This window comes from Rhamphochromis sp. 'chilingali', assembly GCF_963969265.1.
Source record: "Rhamphochromis sp. 'chilingali' genome assembly, chromosome: 22".
Classification (NCBI taxonomy): Eukaryota; Metazoa; Chordata; class Actinopteri; order Cichliformes; family Cichlidae; genus Rhamphochromis; species Rhamphochromis sp. 'chilingali'.
This window is the reverse complement of record NC_137950.1, coordinates 21,753,107-21,776,420: the sequence shown is the minus strand read 5'-3', so window position 1 is coordinate 21,776,420 and position 23,314 is coordinate 21,753,107. Positions and strand designations below refer to the sequence as shown.

At 38.2% G+C, this 23,314-nt stretch overlaps 1 protein-coding gene across 1 annotated transcript; it reads right to left on the bottom strand.

Moving 5' to 3' along the window:
• Positions 1-1,013: 1,013 nt before the first annotated feature.
• On the bottom strand, positions 1,014-21,407 carry glud1b (glutamate dehydrogenase 1b). The gene is made up of 13 exons (XM_080873220.1): positions 20,813-21,407; positions 14,370-14,450; positions 14,098-14,153; positions 13,698-13,761; positions 12,223-12,317; positions 8,008-8,187; positions 6,190-6,327; positions 5,938-6,075; positions 5,741-5,821; positions 4,705-4,828; positions 3,785-3,876; positions 3,493-3,555; positions 1,014-1,990 (listed from the first exon to the last, which is right to left on the bottom strand). The coding sequence occupies exons 1-13, from the start codon at positions 21,207-21,209 to the stop codon at positions 1,871-1,873; spliced, it is 1,629 nt and encodes a 542-aa protein (XP_080729346.1). The 5' UTR covers positions 21,210-21,407; the 3' UTR covers positions 1,014-1,870.
• Between the last annotated feature and the right edge of the window lie 1,907 nt (positions 21,408-23,314).

Genomic DNA, 23,314 nt, shown 5'->3' with positions numbered 1-23,314 from the left:
AGTTTTTAAAGTAATAATGGACTCTGGTTCTTGTCATATGAATTTTAACAGTTATCAGCTGTGTACCAACCTGACTTCTACACAACACAACTAATGGTCCCAATCCCATTAAGAAGGCAAGAAATTCCACAACTGAACCCTGACAAGGCACATCTGTGAAGTGAAAACCATTTCAGGAGACTACACGAAGCACACTGAGATGGTGGCCAAATGGTGGCTTTGAGGGATCTCAAAGTGGGTTTGCTACATAATTCCATACGTCTTGCTTCATATATTTGATGGCTTCAGTATGAATCCACAATGTAGAAAGTAGTAATAAATAAAAAGACATTAGATGAGAAGGTCCAAACTTTTGACTGGTAGTGTACGTATAAAAGGTAGCTTCATGTAGGCTGTAACTAAATTAACAACATTCAAGTTTAATATTATATATAAGTTTAACATATATATAATATGATGACACCAGGAATTTTTTTTTTAATTTTTTTTTTAAATCAAGAGCAGGGACTTCAGGGAGTAATTATAACAGGGATGGACATATACCATTCATTTAATTATTATTAACCCAACAGGGTGGCTGTGGAGCAAGTTGTCATGTAACTGAGAGGTTGGTGGTTCAATCCCTGGCCAAGATACTGAAGGCTTAGTTCCTCCCAACAGATCCGATGGAATGTCTATGAATTATTAAAAACGATTTTAAAAAAATCGACTGTTCGTGAATAAGGCTTGTACTATAAAGCACCATGAGCGTTCAAACATAGAAAGTGCTATATAAGTATTAGTCTACTTACCAACTCTTTAAAAAACAATTCCAAAGAAAAAATAATTTAATAGGAAATTTTTAAATAACTTTCCTCAAGCCTGTTTTTTTTCCCAGTAATACTGCTGATACCTCCTTCAGGTCTTATTAACAACTTTTATAAAGTTGCAGGAAAAACACCAGATGTTACAGGATGAGCTCACCAGAAAATAAACACTGATAACACATTTCTGTATCTGAACATTTTTATGATTTCCCAAAAAAAAAAAAAAAAAAAAAATGAGTACAGTAAAAATAAAAATTTCCTCCAAAAATGCTGCAGTACTGAAACTGGACGGTTAAACTGAAGAATACTCAGGCAGGGATTGGCCGATCACAGTGACACCTCGGCCCATCCCTGCTCTTCTCTCTTGGCCAGTGGAAGAGTCGGGAAGAAGCTGCATTTACGATGAAACAACAGGAAAGGGAGGAAAATAAAGGGGAACGGGAACATGAAAACACAACTATGAAGAACACTGAATCTCTGTTGTGAATTCTAAAACTTGGCAAAACCAGCACTAACTTTTTACACCTTAAGAGTGACAAGACATACTCAAGGGTAATAAAATTACTTTTTTCTCTTATTCACATGAAGTTAAATCTAAATCTGTTTGAGTTAACATTAGATTGAAGTGGCCGTGTCCCTTTTAGAGCAGACCTCCTCCTAAAAATAAGGCATCTGTAGTGCTATCAACTGAAACAACTGCAACAGGAGGGTCACACATGCATTCAGCGATCACAAACACAGAGCTAAGAACATGGCTGCCATACAGCTGAATTATAAACACTTGTATGACGGCTGGGGGATTCTCTGTCTGTAACCTCAGGCAAAAAACAAGAACAGGACAATATTTAAAAAGAGTTGCAGAGATATAATGGCAGCACAAAGATCATGAAATAACTACGAGGCAAGCCACTGTGTCGCTGCATGTGTGTGTGAAAGGAGCCAAGGAGCAGCGGTAAACAGTGATATGTTCTGAAGGCTGTTTTAGAGGTGGAGAAAGGCAGGAGAGGGGATTCAACAGCAGAAGGGTGGAGGAAGGGAGACTAGTGTGGACCATGGTCAGCCATTTATGTGAAGGTGAGCCCAGCCTCGTTGTACACCTTGAAGACCTTCTCGATGGCGTTCACATAGGCAGCCGTCCGCAGGTCCAGACCGAGGTTGTACTTGCTCGCTGTTCGCATGATTTGCTACAAAAGAAGATGATGACACAGGTTTTACATGCTACACCACCAAGTTCAACATTTCAATGGATGCAGTTTCCTGGTTTAACCTGGTCAGTCAGACATTTAACGTTTAAATAGTGAAAAGTAAAAGGACGTCTTTCAGGACAATATAAAAACTTTAACTATCCTCTTCTTTTCTCAGTCCCTTCCCATCTCCTCCATCAAGAGACTGCATCTCTTGTTTAGGGGTCTAAATGGGTCCACATCAGGGTTGAAACCGGGTTAGATTTATCTCAAAGGTTAACATTTATCAGATGTCCACATCATAGCAAGCTGCTGTTCTGTTTTTATGTTTTGTTTGCTTTTTCAAAAACAGCCAATACCTTTTGATTAGCCTTGTCTCATGCTTTCTTTCTTTATGGTAGATTTTTGTTCTGTTTTCACTGTTTTTTTTTCACTGTTTTCACTGAGATTTGAATTTGAATGCTAATCAATCAAATCAAAATCAAATCAGGAACTGGCTGGCATATATTTGGTTGAGAAAAACTAAATCTACTGTGTTTACACATCCAGCAAAGGAGTGTTCAAAGTCTTTTCAGTGAGTTTATACTAGATGGGTAACAGCAGTTCCAACAGTTTAGCCTTGACAGTAACAGTTGAAAAAGTTGAACTAATAACAGAGACCAGGTCGATAGACTGCATGTAATAGTTCCTTAAGATTCTGTCACTGCAGGAGTCAGAACAGGCTAGAGTAAGTTGAAGGAAATATAGAAAAGAGTTTATACAGTGTTCAAACTAGTACCTTCATAGAAAGGACTACAAAGAAAATGAGTTTAGACTTTATCCCATCAAAGTCTAATAAAACAGAACGAATATCAAATCAACGTTTAGCACATACTGTTATAAAATTTTGTTCCTGGAGGATCATCTGAACGTCAGCACTTTCCTTCCTAACATTGTTACCTCACAGTATAAAGTTCTCTGAGATGACTGTAAAATAAATAAAAGTGTCATCTCACTGGTTATGAAACATGGACTGGAGCACCATAACCACATTTACACCTGCCTCTCCATCACTTTGTTTAGTGCATGCTTTCCGTCTCACATACCCACATCCCATTTAAAAAAAATAAGGAGAAAACTCAGAGCCACAACGAGAACAAAACATCCACACAGACAGAAAGCTCCTCGTTTGAACCCCCAACATTTCTTCTGTGAATCGACACACAAACTGCTGCACCACCACCCCATCCTGGAGCTCCATTTCAGAAAGCAGGAAATGTGAGAGCTGTGGTTTAAGCACTGATGTCCAATTGACCATAAAACAAGCAAACCATAATTATGTTGTGTGTTTTGTTAAACAGGACTTAATGACACCTAACAGGATGCGCCTGCTTACAAGTGGAAGCATTGTGCCTGATATTTTGTCTACCTGAACCAGTTTTTCAAGGTGCAATTACAGTGATAAGAAGAAATAAAAAATGTTTGAGAACCACACCTCTGACCTTTCCTGCATGATCACTTACCCGAGCAGATCTCTCCATAGTGTAGGCCAATCCAGAGTGAACAATGTCCTTCTCTGAGGCACCCTGTAAAGGACGATTATGTGTTAACCCCACATCAGGCTGAGCGGGACACAATAGTAAAATAGTTCTTGGATTATTAATCAGTTGACAAAGAATAAACATTAGCTGGCCTGATCGCATTTATTGATTAGAATCAGTTTCATATGGAAGGAAATTCATCACACTGGTACGTGTGGTACTTTTACAACATTTAAACAAGAAATGCATGTGTATGACAGCAGCTGTTACTTACAGCAACTCTGGCCTGGAAGTCAGCAGTAGGTACGATGGGAATGGGTCCTCCCTGCTTGCCAAACTTCCTCTCTAAACTTTCCTGAACAGACACTAAAGGAGAAAACAGTAAAACAAAAATACAAATTAATCACAAATACTACAAATAGCAGTGATAACATGTCTGATTCATTGAGTGTATCATATAATTGGCTGTATGAGAGTGCCAATCAGAAAGTACATGAAGAAAGCAAAAGAGCGACACCAGAAGATAGGTGACCACAGAGTCAGTTGATTTTAAAAAAGGTAAGAAATTTAAGCATTTCCTCTCTAAATTCTTGCTGGCTACACGGTTTCACTCATTTTCTGTTTCTTTTGTTCTTTTTTTTTTTTGTTGCCCAACAGCAGCAAAAGATACTGCTTGTTTTAAAGAAGCTTATCTATGAGAGCCATCAGAACGTTGTTACTCAGAATGTTGTAAGTTGTTACTGTTGGGGGAAAGCAGCCTACCCTGGAACCACAAGAAATCAAATCGAGGACAAACTACATCTTAACCACGATGTAAAGGTGTTGTGTTTGTATTTCCTAGCGGAAAGATTTTGATTCAAGATTTAAAAAATTTTTTTTTTTTTTTTTTTTTTAAAAAGGGTACACAGGATGATTGTAAAGCATTTGAAGAAATTTTTCAGTCTATAAAACCTATTTACTACTCCAGAGAGGAATAAAAACTATAGAGATCTAATTCTGATCTGAATAAAATGTTTTGGGTCACACGTACGCACACACACAAAGAACTTGTACGAGTGATTTATTGCGTTTGTTTGTGTTTTATCATTATTTTTCATACCGATTTGCAGCATGTCTCTAACGAATAAAAGCTGTCAGACAATATAAATACAATCTGCGTCCAGACAAAAGCATGAACTGCAGGTTTGTACTCACTGAGGAGGTGGTAGTTTGAGTCCCTCTCATATTTGAAGGTTAGTCTTCCATAGCTGACATGGTTGAGATTCTTGAGCCACTCGAAATAAGATACCGTCACACCGCCAGCATTCAAGTACATGTCCTGCAAGTAGAAACAGTCTTCACTTCTCTGTATGGATAAGTGCACAGATGAAAAGGTCCTCTGTGTGGAAAATATGACTTTTAAAAATCTGATTATATATGTTAAAGGAGAAATTATTTAACAAGCACATATCGAAATTGTATTTTAAAGCAAGAACTAGAAACAACACTTAGTAATACATTCCATCATATTTCTAGTTAGAATTTATATTTACAAATGCATGTTTTCAGTCCCAGTCTATTTGAACATGAGGAAAATATTTTAATTTACAAAGAGTTTAACCCTCAGCAAATGAATGTGTTTTATCGAAACGTACGAGTGTGCTTTGATTAACCGTATTTGATGGATAGTAGTTTGTTTCTTGTGATCTGAGCTCAGAAGGATGGGACTTCGTGTCTTATTAACCAAGTCCTAACCAATTCAAATCTTAGACAAAAACATAATTACAAGAATATGTTTAAATAATAAAATAATATGCTATACTAATCTAAATCTAGCTTTTTGTATAAATTTGAAGATTTCATTTGCTGTGCTTTGCCCCTTTTTTCTGGAAAAATTTTTTTGAGGATGTAAACTGCTGAATGAGCAGAGCAGATTGTTTTTCCTGTTTATTTTTGCTTTTAGACTGTTTATTTCGTGTTTCTGTTAAAAAATAAATAAATGAAATGAAAAGATCAGCATGAAAATAAAATGAAATCGATGCTTTTATTCTGTGAACAAAACCTTGTTTAACCTGTCATGCTTAAATCTGTTCTACAGTTCAGCTTAATTAAGTCTGAATGTGTATGAATGTGCAATGTGTGCACATGTATTGTCATTCAGGGAATCAAAACACACAAACAATAATTCACTTTAAACAAACCATAAAACTAGCTTGTATTTCCCTGTGTGTTTGGTGGTGTGTGTGCTTACAGGAATAACCATGACGTTGTTTTCCAGGAAGATTTTATCAGCACCTGGGGTGGTGGGACCATTGGCACCCTCAGCAATGATCTGACAAAAATAAACAAATATACTTAACCACTACCTGAACTGCTCAACCTTAATAATTTTAATCAAACTGACAGTTTAAAATCACAGCAGCTTTTGTAATCAGACAAAGAGTTTACCTTGGCCTTGATCTTCGGAGCATTGTTACGTGTGAGCTGCTTTTCTCCAGCTGCAGGAATCAGGATGTGGCAGTCCGCTTCCAAAATGTTCCCCTCATAGGGTTTGGCTCCTGGGAAACCCACGATGGTGCCATGTTGCTGTAGAGATGGATGTTTCAGTGGAGAATGAATAAGTACAATTTAAAAAATAAAATTAATTAATAAATTAATTAAGAAACGACAGAAATGAGGGGAAGACAGCAGTGCTGATACCAGTTTATAATCCTCCAGCTGTTTGGGGTCGATACCATCTGGGTTGTAGATGGCTCCATCAATCTCTCCAATGCCCACACACTTGGCCCCAAACCTGTGCAGGTACCTCATTGAGTGGAGACCCACATTACCAAAGCCCTGTGAAAGTCACAGCACATAGTTACAAATAATTATTCCCCTTCCCAATCAACAAACAAAATGATGTTCATTTTTATAAGCTACATACTCTGCTGCCACCATGTGGCCAGATGAGGTTAAGAAGAAAAAAAAAATCATCAAATCATTATTTCATTTGACTATAAATGGGTGACAGCAGTACAGTATATATGAGATTTGAAATTTCTCTATGCATTCATCTGCACACACTACAAAACAGAACAAACATGTGAATATATATTACTAAAACCAGATGCAGCAAGGAAAAGAAAGATAATTAAACACTAATAACCAAGATTCTGTATATCCAACTCCAGAAATTGGGATGTAGAAAGAAGATGACATTGTGTATATAAGTTATAGATAAACCCCAAAGCAAGAGTCTCATAGTTTTAAAGCAACAATAAAGTTAATATCGCTAATATCGTTGCTGATATCGCCTTTTGGCCACTAACAGAGCTGTTGGATAAAGACAAGAACAGAGACAACTTTACAAATGATTTAAAAAAGAAAAAAAGAAAAAAAAAAAGAAAGAAAAAGCGAGTAAATATATACCCCTGCTTTCATCTTAATACCACATTAAAGATCTGCTCTGTCCTTTCTCACTAATAAATCTCTAAGAAAAATGTAATCTCAGCGCAGCACAGAGTAATCCCCAAACACAGACACGGATTAACTTTTTGAACATCCACATCATGAATCAGCTGTCGTCACAGCTTCTTCACCTCCTCACCCTATCATCCCTCACTTTAAACCCACTCAGCAGTAATCATCAGCCTTCAAAATCTTTGTTTCTTTACAGTCACTGAATCTGAACTATCTGCCACTTTACAAATCTCAGTGAAGCCAGGACATTAAACTTCAAACATAATCTCAAGCAAATACAAGAAGATCCTTTAAAAAAATAAAATAAAAAATCTGAAATCTGCAAGTCTTGCAGCTAACTTCACGGAGATGGTTAACTAAATGAAATGGATGTAAACACACAGAGCTATTGATCGAGAGTATCAGACTGCACTGCTGTCATGAAGAGGGGAAATTACAGAAAGTATTCCAAGAAAACAGCAGACACCACTGCCGAGGGCTTTCCTGCTTAGTTTGCGTCAGTGACACGTGAGGAGCTGCCATGTGACTACTGGAAATGAAACTGCTAAGCAAAATGCTGCTCTTTGACTTTTTATCTCTGCAGGCACACTTCTGCTTTCACATGGTTACAGTTAAAATCAGCACAGCTTTAAAGAAAAGACAAGTTCCTTTTAATCAACACTGCAAATGATTCCAATACTGCATTTCATTGATGAGTTTTCATGCCTGATTCTAAAACATATTAGTTTAAACTCAAACTGTTTTTCACAAAACCAGCTGGAACTTGAGCAGCAGAGCAGCCCAGTTTCTTTAACTGGTTACTCTCGATGAATCATCCTTTTCCATAAACAAAGAAGGGAAAACTTGAGCTCGCTGCTGCCTGTGCGGTATGAGGAGATCAGGCAAAAACAGATGGCATGGCTCTGATTGAGGCACAGCTTTAAAACCCCTCATCACGACTTCAAATGAAAACTTAAGTCCTGTGACTATCAGGGAGAAAACAGCCGCACAAGAGTCTGCATCACTGAAGTCATTCTTCTTTGTTTCTCTTATCAAAGTGTACATGCGTCTGTGTACCTGGATAACAAAGGTCTTGTCCTGGAAGCCAGGAGTGAGGCCCAGCATGCTCATGTAAGAAGCCTCATTAATGAAGTTCTCAATGCCATGGAAAACTCCACGACCAGTGGCTGAGATACGCCCGTGGATTCCTCCTTGACTGATAGGTTTTCCTGTCACACATGCATGTGCGTTGATGTCCTGTAAGGAGAAAAAAAAGAAAAAAGAAATCAGACCACAGCTTAAAACACTACTATATACACAGCATCTTTGCACACAGATTATTGAAACCTCAGTTGGGCAGTGTTGGACGAGAAACCGACAAACACAAAAACTTCCAGCATTATAACGAATAATGTAAACCAAAGAAACCAAGATTTTTTTAATGAATCAGGTATCTGGTATGTGCCACATACAACCTTATTTAATCAGTAGGTAGGCTAGACCATTACAAGAATTTGCAATAATTTCTGCTTAACCAAAAACACCTTGTAGTATTTAAAAAAAAAAAAAAAAACTAACAATATTTTAAATGTTTATGATTCAAAACACTTGCCTAGATTCAACTATATAATTCCACAAATTTAGACAAACTCTTTAAAGCTGGCACCACCAAAAATGAGCAACCATGCATGAGTAATTTTTTCACTGCAAAGTTCAGACAAAGCCATCCAGTAGGCCAAATATTTTGCCAAGCCAGAGCCAGTCTCCAGTGACCATGTCATAAAATGTCATGTGTGGCCCAGGTACCATGACACGTACTACACGTACTACCCAAGCTCCTCTTCCCTCAGATACCCAGAGTAGGAATTTGTGACCTACTCCATGGGGGTATCTGGAGCAGAGGTCACATGACTGTGTGAGGCGACCAGAGAGAAGAGTGGAACAGGACCAACACAGTTTTTAAATCATTGATATTCACACATGAATGAGCCAGAAGTGGTGACTGCTGGATATTGAGCTTAACTGGAACATAGCACCCATCTCATGAATGTGAGCCAAAAAAAATGACTACAACACAACCAGCAGGCCAATTTGGTAACGCTGGCATTACAACCTTTGTAGGGAATCTCCCAGTGTGAACTGGATCTATTTGTTTATAAACTAAACACTGATTACATTTAATTATCAGCATTCATTCTTGCACATCCTTTCTTAATTTATGAACATGCATAGCGTGCATCTGTATTATGTACCTGGCTATATTGTTTCATGTTTTTTGCACTTCTCTCAGATCCTGATCTCAATGACACAAACTGTTTTAAGAGTTTAATAATAACAAGAACAACAACAACAATAATTTAAAGTAGAAATATGTCTGTTACATGGTTTAAATCCTTAAGTTCTCAGTGTTTCTGGAACACCACTGTGTTCATCAATGTTGCTTGTCTCTTACCAACCAAGTATTAATAGGAAAAAATAAATGTCAAGAATAGACTGAGATATTACTTTTGTGTTTGCTTTTTGGATGTCTGAGGTTGTCCTTGAAAGGCATGGATACAAGAGTGTGCACCTAGGAGTGTTCCTGTGGTCAAAATGGCCTGCCATGTTGTGGTTAGTTGTAGATGCTTGCTGTGTGCCATAGTTGTGAGCTTTTTGTTTATTTGTTCGCTTTGTTTGTTTGTCGATTTAAAAATGTAAATAAATCTTATTTAAAAAAAAAATAGACTGAGATGTGTACTATTAAGCAAGATTAATGGGATAGCAAGAAATGTCGGTTTTCTGTGTCATAAAAGTGTTTTGTTTGGGTTTTTTTTAACTTGGCAAATCCCTATGGTGACTCATGTGCAGCACATAACCTGGTCTGCAGCAGGCTGTGCTCAAACTTTCGACTGAAAGCACCATGTTTTTTTTCGAATTCTTTTATTTAAAACAATTTTTCAAGTGCAATAATTGTTGGAGGAATACATTTTATATGTGCGAGTTGTATCTCACTGCTGCCAAGTCTCTTCCACAGCTGAAATATTTCAGCTATTCTTGACACAGATTAAAAAAATCGAACAGGCCATCACCAAGAATGCCTTCTCAATTATCAAAGTTCGTTCTACTTACTTGTAATAAGTGGCATTCATGAAAAGGCATATAATGCGTGAAATGCTCCTTTTCATGTGAGTAGGGCTGGGCCATATTATACCGTTCACGGTAATACCGGTATAATGTTAGGCAACGATAGGAAAATGAAATATCGCGATAGAATGGGAGTAAAACGCGCATGCGCAGTGCCTTTGTTTTCATACGCACATGGCCGATTGTTGAGTGAAACAGATGAACCAGAATTGGTTTGTAAAAATGGTGCAACTTCCGTGATGTGGAACTGGTTTGGTGTTTGTCCGTCAGATACACAACAAAGCACATTTTTTTGCAGAACATGCAAGGGGCCGTTGTTATTGTCGTATTTGTCGGACTAAGATGCTCTTAAATCTGGGAGTAATCTGGGTCCTAAACTCCGTATGCTTCAGGTCAAACAACACTGCAGCATCACTTAGAGTTAAAAACTGTCTAAATTCTTTCATCTTTAATAAAACGATCAGCATTGCTGCTTTACCAGGTGTAACTATGAAGTTTAACTTCCAGGCATCCATGAAAACAAAATGTATTACATTTAACGGAGTTAGAAGTTAGCAGGAAGCTAGCGGAAGTTAGCTCGCTAGTTTCGCTAGTTACCTAAGCATGATATTGCATGTTCTGACTGAGAGATTTCTGAAAAAATTCAAACGTACAGCTCTGCTATCACTTGCAACATAAATGAAGACAGGAAACTAAACAGCAGTGACGTTTGTAGGGTTACTGAAGTTGGGCTAGCTGGTATATAATGATGTGCTACGTGATCGCTAGCGACACAGCTATGTTAGCATAACATAAACAGTGAAGCTGGAGGACGAACACTAACACTTTTCCACTTATAAAAGTTAACGTGAAGGTTCTTCATGGTTAGAGACAAATGCAATCGCATGGCAGGATGCTGTAAACGGACCAAACTTCAGTCAGGAGAACAACTGAGATAATCCATCCACAATACGAGGTTAGTCATTAATATACTGCAACAACATGGGAATAGAGCAGCTGCCAGAGAATTCAACATTAATGAAACAATGGTACAGAAGTGGAGGAAGCAAGAAGAATGAGTTTAATAAAGTTTGATTTATCTGACTGCTTTGTTTCGCTTAATGTGCCTTATAATCCCGTGCACCTTATGGTCCGAAAAATGCGTACTGCACACTGCAGTTTAATGTTGCAAAGCACCTCTTTTTAACTTCAGTGGATATTATACATGGTTATGCTCAGGATATGTCAGCCCATTTCTACTGGAAATGCCTTTTGGTTAAACTTTCAGCAAGGAATTTGCATTTGCACTGTTATATTTTTATAAAGCTTTAATGTACATAAAAACCAGCTTCTTGTTTAAGTGAAAATAAATGGAAGGTTGTCTTTTTGCGCTAGTAATGTTGTGGAGTTGTATTTTGTCTCGCATCAATTATATCGTTGGTTATATCGTTATCGCAAATTTTCAAATATATATCGTGATAAATATTTTTGGCCATATCGCCCTGCTCTACATGTGAGCATGCACAGAAGTGAGAAGCCCAGCTTATGTCATTAACTAATAACAGCAGTTATTAACTTGTCTGTCATCTGTGGGGGGATTTTCGATCCAGCTAATGCGCAGAGAGCCTGACTGTGTTGAACCTCCTTGGCAGTACAGCCCTCAGGATTATGCAATCAACACTGTTAATAATTTGAAAGGGATTATATTTTTTAACTTTGAAACAATAAGGTGTTGTAAGCAGAGAGAGGGTAAAAGATATGAGTAATATTATGGTCTTTTCTTGCTGCTAATAAGTAAAATATCAGTCAACAGAGTTCTCTGACAATTATAGTTTTTAGATCAAACCAGTTCTAAACAACACATGATCCCATGTGAAACAATAAACATGGGTAAATATTTTCCATGTTTAATCAAATAAGCCTTGTTTGACAGACTGAGATAGCACAATGATTAGCTGATAACACGAACAGAGGCCTCAGTCTGAAAAGACCCTTTTAAGACATGAGGAATGCTTCTGTGGTCAGCTGGAAAGGGCGAGGCAGGAAACCACTGTTCATGGTTTATGTATGACTCACTCCTTGTTTTTTTAACTTAGCCCATTTTAAAATTTGTGCCAAAACTGCAGCCAAGTCAGACAGACTGGCTATGCCGTCTACAAAATAATATATCCATTAAGTCTGAGAACTTACAGTATGTGCAATAGTGTTCGCATACGTGTCGGCAATCCAGGACATTTCCCTCTCGCCTGTGCTCATGTCAGGAGCAGGGACATCGATGCCAGGTCCTGTTGAGCAAAGACAGAAAGGAAAGGAAAGGGAGAGAGAGAGAGGTGAAGAGAGTTTAAAAAAGAAAAAAGAAAAAGAGTATAATATCACAAACTCTGAGCACCAGGCTTCACGTCCTTGTGTGACATAACCATGTGCCTCAAAGGGCCTCAAGATGTGAAAACAGCAGCAAGCATGCAGACAGAAAGTAACTGAATCTGTCCACTGACAGATAGACAGACAAGTGCTGCAGGCAGATGGTGGGTACCTTTTTACCTCCAAGCTCCACAAGCAGCAACTATTGTTGACTACAGACAGCGTCATATCCCTCAGTAGTAAAGTAAACACATTATGAACATTTTAAATGCATCCAGGTAAGGGTGAATAAACAGGTGGTATAGGGGCCCATTAACCCATGGAACCAGTGAACAAGTTTTCTGTGACTTTGCTCAACATACTAAACACATCTATGCCAGCTTCCTGGAGAAAGTAAATGAAATTACCATTTTATTCTCTGTGAGGTTGAGTTAAAAAATAAATTATTCTGCCAAATGAACAAGTAGTGACAAATATGCATACGTGTTCCCTTGTTTTGACCTTTTTAAAAAAAAAAAAAAAAAAAAAAAGTTCTTTAATGTGATCTTAAAAGGCTGATTTTGTCAAAAGGTTTTCCATCAGCTAAACTGGAACGACCTGTGCCAAACAAGAACAATTATGTACCCTCAAGAAACTAACCCAGTATTCTTTCCCCATATACTGCAATTAAGCAGAACATTTTATGTCAATTTGTACTTCCAAACTAAATTAGTTACTTTGCAGATTCTGATTAATAATACATAACCAAAGTTATGATTTACTATTAAAGTATACCTGGCAATATACCCAGCAGTATGTGAAGTTTATGAGCCCAAAAATTAGCCTCAACTTTGCCACCTACTGCCAAGCTTAGTATTTAAAGTATAGATCTAGAAAAAAAAATCAATAAGACGGATTTTGAAATATATTAGTTTTACTTTTGTGACTTTTGATACTTTAGCACCCAAGTTTCAATTTTTAAAATGCCAACTTTTACTCTGTAGGTTATCCCTATGTACTTTAACTTAAGAAAAATATCAGTGTACCTGCATCTTGTCCTGACTATATACTGTAAATATGCATTAGCTAATTTTTTTTTATGATTTTTTGGCTTCTCCACCTTTATAAATATCAGAACTGAGTTTCCTTAACCATTATTAGTTGTCTGCCCTTTTACTTGACACAGACACACTCTGAAGGACCCCAACCTGAATAAACACCATTAGAAGACTGGAAATGTTTACCTTCATGGGTGCAAGTATTTACCTCTCACTTCTAAAGCCCATTAAACAGTTAAAACAACCAACCACACACTAGAAACTCACCAATGAAGCCCTTCTTGGCCAGCTCAATCGTGAATCTCCTGGTAATCTTCTCCAGCTCATTGTCCTGCAACAAAGTGTGGTTACATTACTTCCAGAAAACTAAACAGTTCATATAAACAAATTCCTATCAAATGTTAAGAAAGATGCGTAAGGCATCTGTGAGGTTTTGTGAGGGTTTTCTCTTCAGTTGACTATAAGCTTAGATGAACAGTTGATGACCTTTAAATAAATGACAGTGCCCTATAATTAAGCAATCAAAGACAACAACAAAAAAAGAAAAAAGAAAAAGGCTTGTCTCCTTTACCACCTCAAGTTTATTGAGTGATTGATCTCTTATGTTGTTGTTGTTACGAGGGTTTTATTAATTATGTGAGAATAGGCTTGCAATCAGAAGGCTTACAGAGTAATTCTTAGTATTGATCTTGACTCCAGCTTTGGCTCCCCCAAATGGCACATCTGGAAGATAATAATACAGCTTTATAACCACAAGAACATGCATACATTACTTTGCAAATACACATGAAGACATACAAGATAGAAGCAGGAAAAAAAGAAAACTATTTTTTGGCATTTCCACATAAGTACCAACCTCCTGTACAGTATTAATATGTGTACAGAGTTCAGGGATGACCTTCTGTAGACTTTGTGGAAGGCTAAGACTTTAATGCTTACCAACAACAGCACATTTGTAGGTCATCAGAGAGGCCAGGGCTTTCACCTCGTCCACAGACACATCTGTACTGTAACGGATACCTGAGGGAAACACACACAGAGGGAACAATTTGTAACAGGGCCTGTATAGAAAAGCTGAAAATAAAGATCTCAATGGTTTTCCATGCACAAAATGTAACCTTCCCCCATATTTTCCATGTTTTTATTAGCTCATTAATCAGTTCAAGTGTGTTATATATTGATAGAAGATTGTATATTCAGTCTGTAACCTGGATAAGTCCTTGACTTCAGTCAAACAACCACCTTTCCTTACAAAGGTTTTTCACTGAACTGCCCTTCAAGTATCTGTCTCCCAGCCATAATAATGAATTCTCTGAATTCTCTAAATACTAATGGAAGGCACTTCCATTAGTTGGATAACACCTCCCACCCACTCCATGACATGTTGGTCAGTCACAGGAGCTCGTTCAGTGAGAGACTGAGATTACCGAAAAGCACCACTGAACGACACAGGAAATCATTCCTGCCTGTGGCCATCTCCCTGTACAACGCATCCACTTAACACACTGTTTGCTGCTACAACTACACATGTTTCTTTTCCAAATATTTATTTATAAGTGACTTATGTATGTATGTATGTATGTATGTATGTATGTATGTATGTATGTATGTATGTATGTATGTATGTATGTATGTATATGTATATATTGTACTATTCTTAGTTAGTGTATTGTCTGTCTTGTCTTAATGTTGGTTTAAAATGGAGCACTGTAACAAAAAATAATTTCCCCCAGGGATCAATAAAGTATTCTGATTCTGATTCTGATTCAGCATTTCCTTGATTATTTTCTTTAGCAGAGGATACATTGGACCTTTTTTCCAAAGAAAGGGAGATCATGCCATCTTCCCAGTAAAGCACCAAAAAAGCCCAAACAAACAAACAAACAAACAAAAAGTCCCGACACATAATTAATATGTTAGTTAAGATTGAATTTGCCATTGCATGGCATGACTTGCTGTTTTGAAGCTTCAGTGGTAGGCTATTAAAGGCAGGGATGAAATTACTCTGCTGCAATAAAATATATTTCTTATCAAGCTGTTGCCATATGTGAAGACTGTAAAACAGCTAACAAGTAAGATTATGAGCTACATTAAAATGACAAGTGAATTTAGGGGTTACCATTTTCCATTAGTTATATTGCCAGCTTTTATAACCATCTTTAATTAGAGACTTCACAAAATTAGAAGTGGACTGGATCACATCTCAAGCATGAAGTGATAATGAGTGGACATGGACAGTATGGGCAACTAATCTCAACGCGATACCCATTTTATTTCACTTTATAGGGCATCCATTCCCCGTCTAAAACCACAGCCTCGGTGGGCATGAAGTCATATTGCTCACTGGTATTTTATTTTACTTTTTTTTTTTAACATGACCTCCATGAAACAACACGATAACAACAAGTTGGTGAAGGTATTTATAATGCACTTTTTATATTCCATTATCAGAACATTGCACTTTCACCACAGCAGCATCAGACCAATAACATCCACTGTCATATCATGAAGCAGCCAGAGTATTCTTGGTCTTAAAGTGTCTCCCCTGTCTGTAGAGGTTAGCAACAGCAAAAGAAAATGAATAACAGAAGGACTGTGAAAAACCAGACTAATAATGACTACAGAAGACCACATGAATGGGGTCAAAGATCGCCAAGTGTGTACGGCAGTCAGGGCAACATTAAAGGGTGGGTGGAGACCAAATGAACCAATCGTAGCCCCCCATTGTGACCCCAGCCCTTCAGCTGGAGTCATACCTTCCTGTTTTCTGGCGTTTACTAGCGTCACCGCAGCAACATGTGCAGCATTACATGAGATCATATAGCATGTCACGCTACCCCCGTCTCATTGGCACAGTGTGTGTGCGCACACGAGTTAGATGGCAATACCAAAAATAGTGCAGGGTCCAGGGTTAGCTTACACACACAAACCCAAGGACGAAGCGCACAAAGAGGAGACAGCAGCATGTTTTGTGTGTGCATATCTAGCTATGCTTGTTCAACTGAATACTGAAAACTACAGCACAAGTAAAAGCCCCTCCTACTATGGAATCATCTTACACAGAGGCCCTCCAGCACAGACAAACACCACCAAAGCAGTTTTAGCCAGAGTCAAAAGGGAACTCACTAGCATTTTAAGATTTCTCTTAACCAGGTTTGTTCATTTTTGCTTAACAGATGTTCTAAAATGTCAGGAAAATGCATACATTTCTGCCAAAGGCATCATATTCTCATTTTCTTTAGAGTGCATTTGTTACATACATAACAAATCCCACCAAATAATCATTAGGAAGCAGGAAACATCCTCGACTTCACTGGATTACGGAATTTTATCCGTACATACTAGTATTTTCATTACTGCAGTTAGAGCTTCTGCTTTCTTTTCTGTTCTGGCAATACTGCATTAAACTATAGTGAATGGAAAAAGGAGGTACTAAAAACATTTAAAAACAAAGCTCTGTGTTTCAGAGCATTGCCCCTGCTCTTATTTTCCATTCATCCAAAGATCAGCTGAATTCCCACAGCCAGCAAAGGACAATTGTATGTTTACTGATCAAATTTAAAAAAAGGAGGGGAAAAAAAAGCCTGACTACCAAACCATCCCCCATCCAACCATCTTTTCCCCACCCAACCAACAGAGACCCACAGCAACAAGTACCAAAACAGACTGTAAACACATTCCTCTAAAATGGGTGGGCAGATTTTTGAGTTTTCTCTCAAAGTTAAACTTCCTTCAGCACTCAAACTAATGGCTCTCTCTTGTCCAAACAAAAGTGCCAATTATCTAACATTAGATTTTTTTTAAATGTTATTTTTAGACTGCAAAATTCTTTGCCATAAATATATTTAAATAGTACTATAACCTGTACATTGGAATTCTTTTTTAAAACCAGGTTGTTTTCTGTCTCAAACTGGGGAGAAACTGCACGTGTTTACATCATTAGTTCCCATACAGTGGAGATAAAGAGTTGGCGTTTCTTGATTTAATAAATGCATTTCCATGTTACTTTATTTGTTGACTGTAACTACTATTGAAAACTACTATTCATGGTGTTAAAAGCTCGGCTAATTATTTTTCAATTTTTCCTCAAGAAATATTAACAGACTTGAAATGATAAGGGACACACTTATTAACTTTCAGTCCTTCAAAAATCAGAACACTGAATAGACCCATTTAAAGGAATTTGGACAGCTGTAAGCAGATATTTTTATCAAGGTGTAATTCACAAGTCTTTTAGTGTTTGAAGTGTAAATTTGTCAGAGAAAGCCTCTGATTAGGAACGGAGGACTGTGACACCGTTTTGTGTTGTTAAATGTGCATTTTAATGAAACTGGTTCTACTTAATGTCTACAAGTTTTTATGCAGTATCAGATGTCCTCTGTATCTCCATTTTTTTCAGTGTTGCACAGTTCACATGTGACATGAAATAACCTACAAATGTATTACACTTCTGCACAAAAAAGGAGAACAATGGTAATCACTATGCAGACTATACAAAATCTCAGTAGCCTTCTTCAGTTTTGCATGCACATTCACACAGACAACACTTCTTGCATTCACATATCCAGTTAAAGGCAGTGTGGTCCAGCCTGGCAGCTGTCAATCTATGTGGCTCTCAAAAGGGGGAAGATGAGCACAACATGCACACTCAGACAGCCTTTGCACTTTGTAGTTTGATCTGAATACAGCAAAAGCTTCATACACTACATCAATGATTAAGCCATTGAAAGATAACAACTTCAAACCATATTCAGACCATTATCCATGGGACTGTCATGAAGGACCAATGCCTCAAGCTATTTCAAATCTGTAACAACTGCATATGACGGCTAAACCAATATAAGATCATAAACTGGGCCTGATAAGAAATACGTTTAAATGATGTACTTTATTCTACTCATTTCATTTTTACTGGCTCAAAATGATAATTTCTGGACATTAGAAAATTAAATATGTATTTTATACTGAAGTTAATTAAACCCCACTTAAAAAACAGACAGGTGGGTTTCCCTTGTTAAAAACCCAGAACCAACCCAGTTTAATAGCGTACCACTAAAAAGTGGGGAGACGCCCAGGCCCCTTTTTTGATATGCTGGGTGTAGAAATCACTCTTCTTCTCTTGAAAGTGAAACTAGGTGGTTGTTGCTTTGTGGTCATCAAAGTGCCAAATATGCATTTTAAAAACTCAGCAGCAATGCCACTTCCCAAACTCAGTTACTCCAAATTCCACAACTTTTGCTGTGAGCAACTTCATGTATCAACTGTTCTTTTTCTGTATACATCTGCCAACCAAAAGAAAAATGCAGCTAACCAAGTTACAGCTCAGCTGTAGGGGGCTGTTGCCATTAAACGTTTATAAGCTGTCACTACCATGTACCTCTTGTCAGTGGTACATGGAGACTTTCTTATATGCCTGAAAGGTGTAGTTGAATAGAAATAAATTGTTCCTACATAAAACTGCTCACAATAAGATCTGTATATTTTATTTTGATTAGTCATGTCATTATATTTGGGAAGAGATATTGCTGTTTTCATTTATTTTTTCTTTTAAATGGGACAGTTTGGTCGACAGGCAAATGCCATTTATTTCCACTCTTCGATTTTATGATACCTACAAAACTGGGTAACACACCAAATAAAGAAAAACCAAAAAAAATAAATAAATACATCTGATTTTGTGTCAGTTACACATTTTTATTACTACTATTGCGACTACACAAAACGTAATGAATAAGATTTAAATTTACTATATTACTAAATATCAAAGGGTGTAACTGTGTAATTTGAGTAGTTAAACAAGTAGTCGCAAGTAGCAAATAGTTAAACAGATTGGTTTCTTGTGTAGTGCAAACTACAATCAGCTAATTTGTAGGTGTTAATTATCTGGTTGGTTCTGTGGCTGCAAAAGTGCCTTACTGCAACAGTATATAATGAGAGATTAACGATATCTCACATGGATGAATAAAGTTTGTCTTACACAAAATTAAATACAAGTTGGCCTTGTCCACAAAAGACTAGAGATAGATCAATAGATGAATAAATATACTTTACACACATTCACGTGTACACCTTTGTGGTGAACTGTGCCCTGTTACTGTTACTGTAACCATAAGCTATTAGTCCAGCATGATCATGGCTTTAGATTTTCAGGAATAATGCTACTGTGAAGGGCAGTTCATGCAAGACTGTTCTGATTTGTCTTTGGATCGGGGAGATACTCGTGATGCTGGACAAGCTTATTGATTTTGAACGTCCCTATATTGCTTCTGAGTGCTGGTTACTGCCTGGACAGGCAGTAGTGCTATAAATTCATAAATGGGTTATATTACCGTTAAGTGGTTTGTCGGGTGGGTGGTGGTGGGTGAAACATATTTCATGTGGGTGCCACACTGACTCATCTAGGCAGATAGTTTACCAACCTTTTTTTTAACCAATTCTTTTGTACAGGGCTCAGTGGCAACATGCAATGACCATGTCTTGAACAGAAATAGGTCTCCCCTACGATGGGGCTGTGTTCACTAGACTAAGCAGCTGCTGTGGAAAGGTTTCACAGTGTCATTACCAGGCTAGTGTCTCTCCACACCACTGAAACTTGCCCTTTGTCTGGTCAGCAAATGAAATGCATGTCTTCTTTCTTCAGAGAATTCCTCTTCTCTATAACACCCTCCCCCATCTGTCACACTGACAAATAGGATGCCTAGAAACACAGCCACCCCCTCCTAAATTTTAATGCCTCATCTTTTCTTATATACATTGAAACCTTCTGTTCACAGTTTACCCAGGGTGAGTCGCAGCAGTAGCCGATTGAGGCTTCTGGTTTTGAACCTTGAACTATATACTCAAGAGCAAATGCAATAGCATACCATGTTTTTGCAGTAGTTTTAGGTGGATCTTAATGTAGACTTTGTCCTGTTTTCCTGTGTTTTGTGCTGCACATGGGGAGATGTCAGCATAAAATTATGTATGACACCTGATGCCAGTAGGTCTGTTTTCTCCATAACATTTAGAGTGAGACTGTGCTTTAACTCTTGATCAAACCACAGGCTGACAAACTTAGTATGCATGCATAACTACCTTAAAAATTGAAGTTTTTTAAGACTGGACAAAGTATGGGTAACTGCTAGTTTGCAAGCTAACCAACTAGAGCAGATACAGGTGAGGAGGAAGGTCACTGTTGTTGTGACACATAATAAACAAACATAGGAAACATGATGCTAATTTAGCAGTAAAACGTCTAAGGTTCAATTACTGGAGTAATTCGTGTTTTTAGTTTATTTTATGCTTTTTCAAAGCAAGCTAGCATTGCTGCTAAATAGTGGTAAAAAGCTGGCTAAAGCTAGCTGTCAAACGGGTTGGTGGAGGTGGTTTGGCTCAGTTCTTACCCCCTTTGCACGGTGTCCTGTGCTGGCTGTGTTGGGCGCGGTAGCCCTCCACCACCTCCCACTCTCCGTTATCCCTCTTGATGGGGAAAGACACGCTCAGGACGTGATTACAGGGCTTGATGATGCGCAGGATGCCCCGCACACGGTTCCGCTTCTGCTCTGGGCTCTCCCTAGTCTTCAGATCCTCCACCAGCTTGTCCTCTACGATAGCGGCCCCGCGGTCGAAGAAGCCCTCGACCATCCTGAAGAAGTTAGGGTCGTCGGGCTGGTTTGCTGCGTCGGCATAGCGACGGACCCTCATCAGGGAAGAGGACGCCGGGAGAGCGGAATCCACGCACCCCGAGGCCAGGGCACTACCCGCAGAGCGGCTCAGCAGCTCCCCGAAATACCGATACATGACTGAAACTAGCTAACCGTGTGAACAAACTAAAGAAAAGGAAACTAAACAACAACAAGGACAATGGGGGTGACGACAGGAAAAGGGGTTAGAATGAGAGACACAAAAGCTCTTCACCGTGTCCCGTCCTCTGGCCGAGTGGGAAATGGCATGTCGTGTCAGTTTGCTTTAAAAGGCAGCGCGAGCCGACCACACCAACTGAGGCTCTCCCAGACGCACGCGGAAGAGGAGGGCCTACATGGGTACGCGCAATTGCCAAACCGTTAAGAGTGCGCGCTCCCGGGTTTGAACCGTTGTTTTATATTTCCAGTGAAAAGAAAAGGTCCGGGCACAAATAACCGGCACGAGCCTCCTCTTTCTCTCTTGAGTAATCAGGCATATAGATCGGTGCAAAATTATATCTAATATAAAACATAAACTGGTTTTCATCAGGATAATGTCATATTCAGTGCTGTCAGAAACGATTCTGCCGCTGCTTAATTTCTTTCTTGAAGTTAAAGACAGTGTTTATGATTCAGCAATAAGAAAGAGAGTGGGGAGTGTTAGCATCCATGGGGAGAATTCCAATGAGAAAGCCACCATTGACCAAAATAAACACAATCTGTCAAATGCCAGACGAGGGATTCTTGGCATCCTGATGATCCCCAGAACGATAGGGAAAATGTTCTGTCGAATGTCGAGAAAAAAGTTAAACTTTTTTGGAAGGTTTCAAGGGCAGCATTTCATGAAAGAACATATAGGCTGTCAACCATGGTGGTGGTAGTGTAATGGGGTGGGGCTGCTTTGCTGCTTTATGAGCTGGAAAACTTGCTGTTAATGGAACCATGAATTCTGCCCTTTCCTAGAAGGAGAACGGCCAGTCTGAAGCTCAAGTGCATTTGGGTTGTAACTGGTTATCTCAAACACTTTATTGCAGTTCTTGCTGCTGAGGTTGGCACAACCAGTTATTAGGTGTACAGGGTAATTAGTTTTTCCACATAGAGCCAGCTAGGTTTGGGTGGCTTTTTTGCTTCACAAATGAAATCATCCTATAAAAACAGCGTTTGTATTTACACTGTTTATCTTTGTCTATTTTTTAATGATGTAAAACATGTAAGTGTGACAAATATGCAAAAACCTGAGAAATCAGGAAGACCTACCAACACCTACACACTTTTGCTCCTCTTCTCTTCCTCTTTTTTAAAATTTCCATCTATCTAAGGATCTCAACATTTCCTCCTCCTTTTCCTAGTTCAATAACACTGTATTCTTCTCAGTTATCATCAAACCTTCTTGTGTGACATTTCAAGTGCTCTAGAGCCTCCAAGCAGCTGTTTAGTTTGCTTATGCCTCAGGTCGGTGCTGGATAAACCATAGAAAGAAAACCAAATGTTGTATAAAACTACAGCAGCTGAGCGTGTGTTTTAAGGAGCGGCACTGACTCTTCCATCCTGGTTTCTTCTGATTGGTAAAAGGCATCTACTTCTGCCTGGGAATCTCAGCAGCCTTATGTATTACTCAGGGGATGTATTTAACATGGTAAGAGACCACAAAGAGTGAGCAGTAAGACTGGAAATCAGTTCTAAAGTGATGTCTTGATACCGATTATTATGTGTATATTATTATGTTATTAAATGAATTGGAGTATTATTATAGAATGACTAGTACAGATATTTTAAAATGTTTACATGTATTTAATTATGTTTTTGTTTTTTTTGCTATCACAGTTCTCCCAGATTTTTCTGCTGCGGCTGATTTAGAAGAGATACAACTAAACTGCACCAGTCTGCAACTGTTTATCTTACACAAAGATCAGTGCTGGGGTTATAGTATTTGTGTAACGGCAACAAATCTTTTCCAAAAATCACTGATAACAGCAAGTTTGTCCACAGCCTGTCCTGCATGCATTTCAACATATTTCTGAACCTGGTTATAGGACTTTCAGCCATGGTTACCTTCAAAATGTTACAATGTAGTGATTATAAGTGCAAAATTACAATTGAATCAAATCTTATATATTGAAAAAAAAACCCAAAACAATTTGTAACAAACCCTGAAAGGTTGTAGAAGACGTAGACTGACAGCACTGTTAGAATCAAAAAATATTACAACAGTATATGAATATG

What these genes read in the sequence shown, in the direction of transcription:
- glud1b (XM_080873220.1), bottom strand. Translation starts at nt 21,209, where the DNA reads ATGTATCGGTATTTCGGGGAGCTGCTGAGCCGCTCTGCGGGTAGTGCC. An exon ending in ACAACGTCATGGTTATTCCT is followed by an intron (nt 4,829 to 5,740) that starts GTAAGCACACAC and finishes TTCTACTTGCAG; the next exon opens with GACATGTACTTGAATGCTGG. An exon ending in CTATGGAGAGATCTGCTCGG is followed by an intron (nt 1,991 to 3,492) that starts GTAAGTGATCAT and finishes CTTCTTTTGTAG; the next exon opens with CAAATCATGCGAACAGCGAG.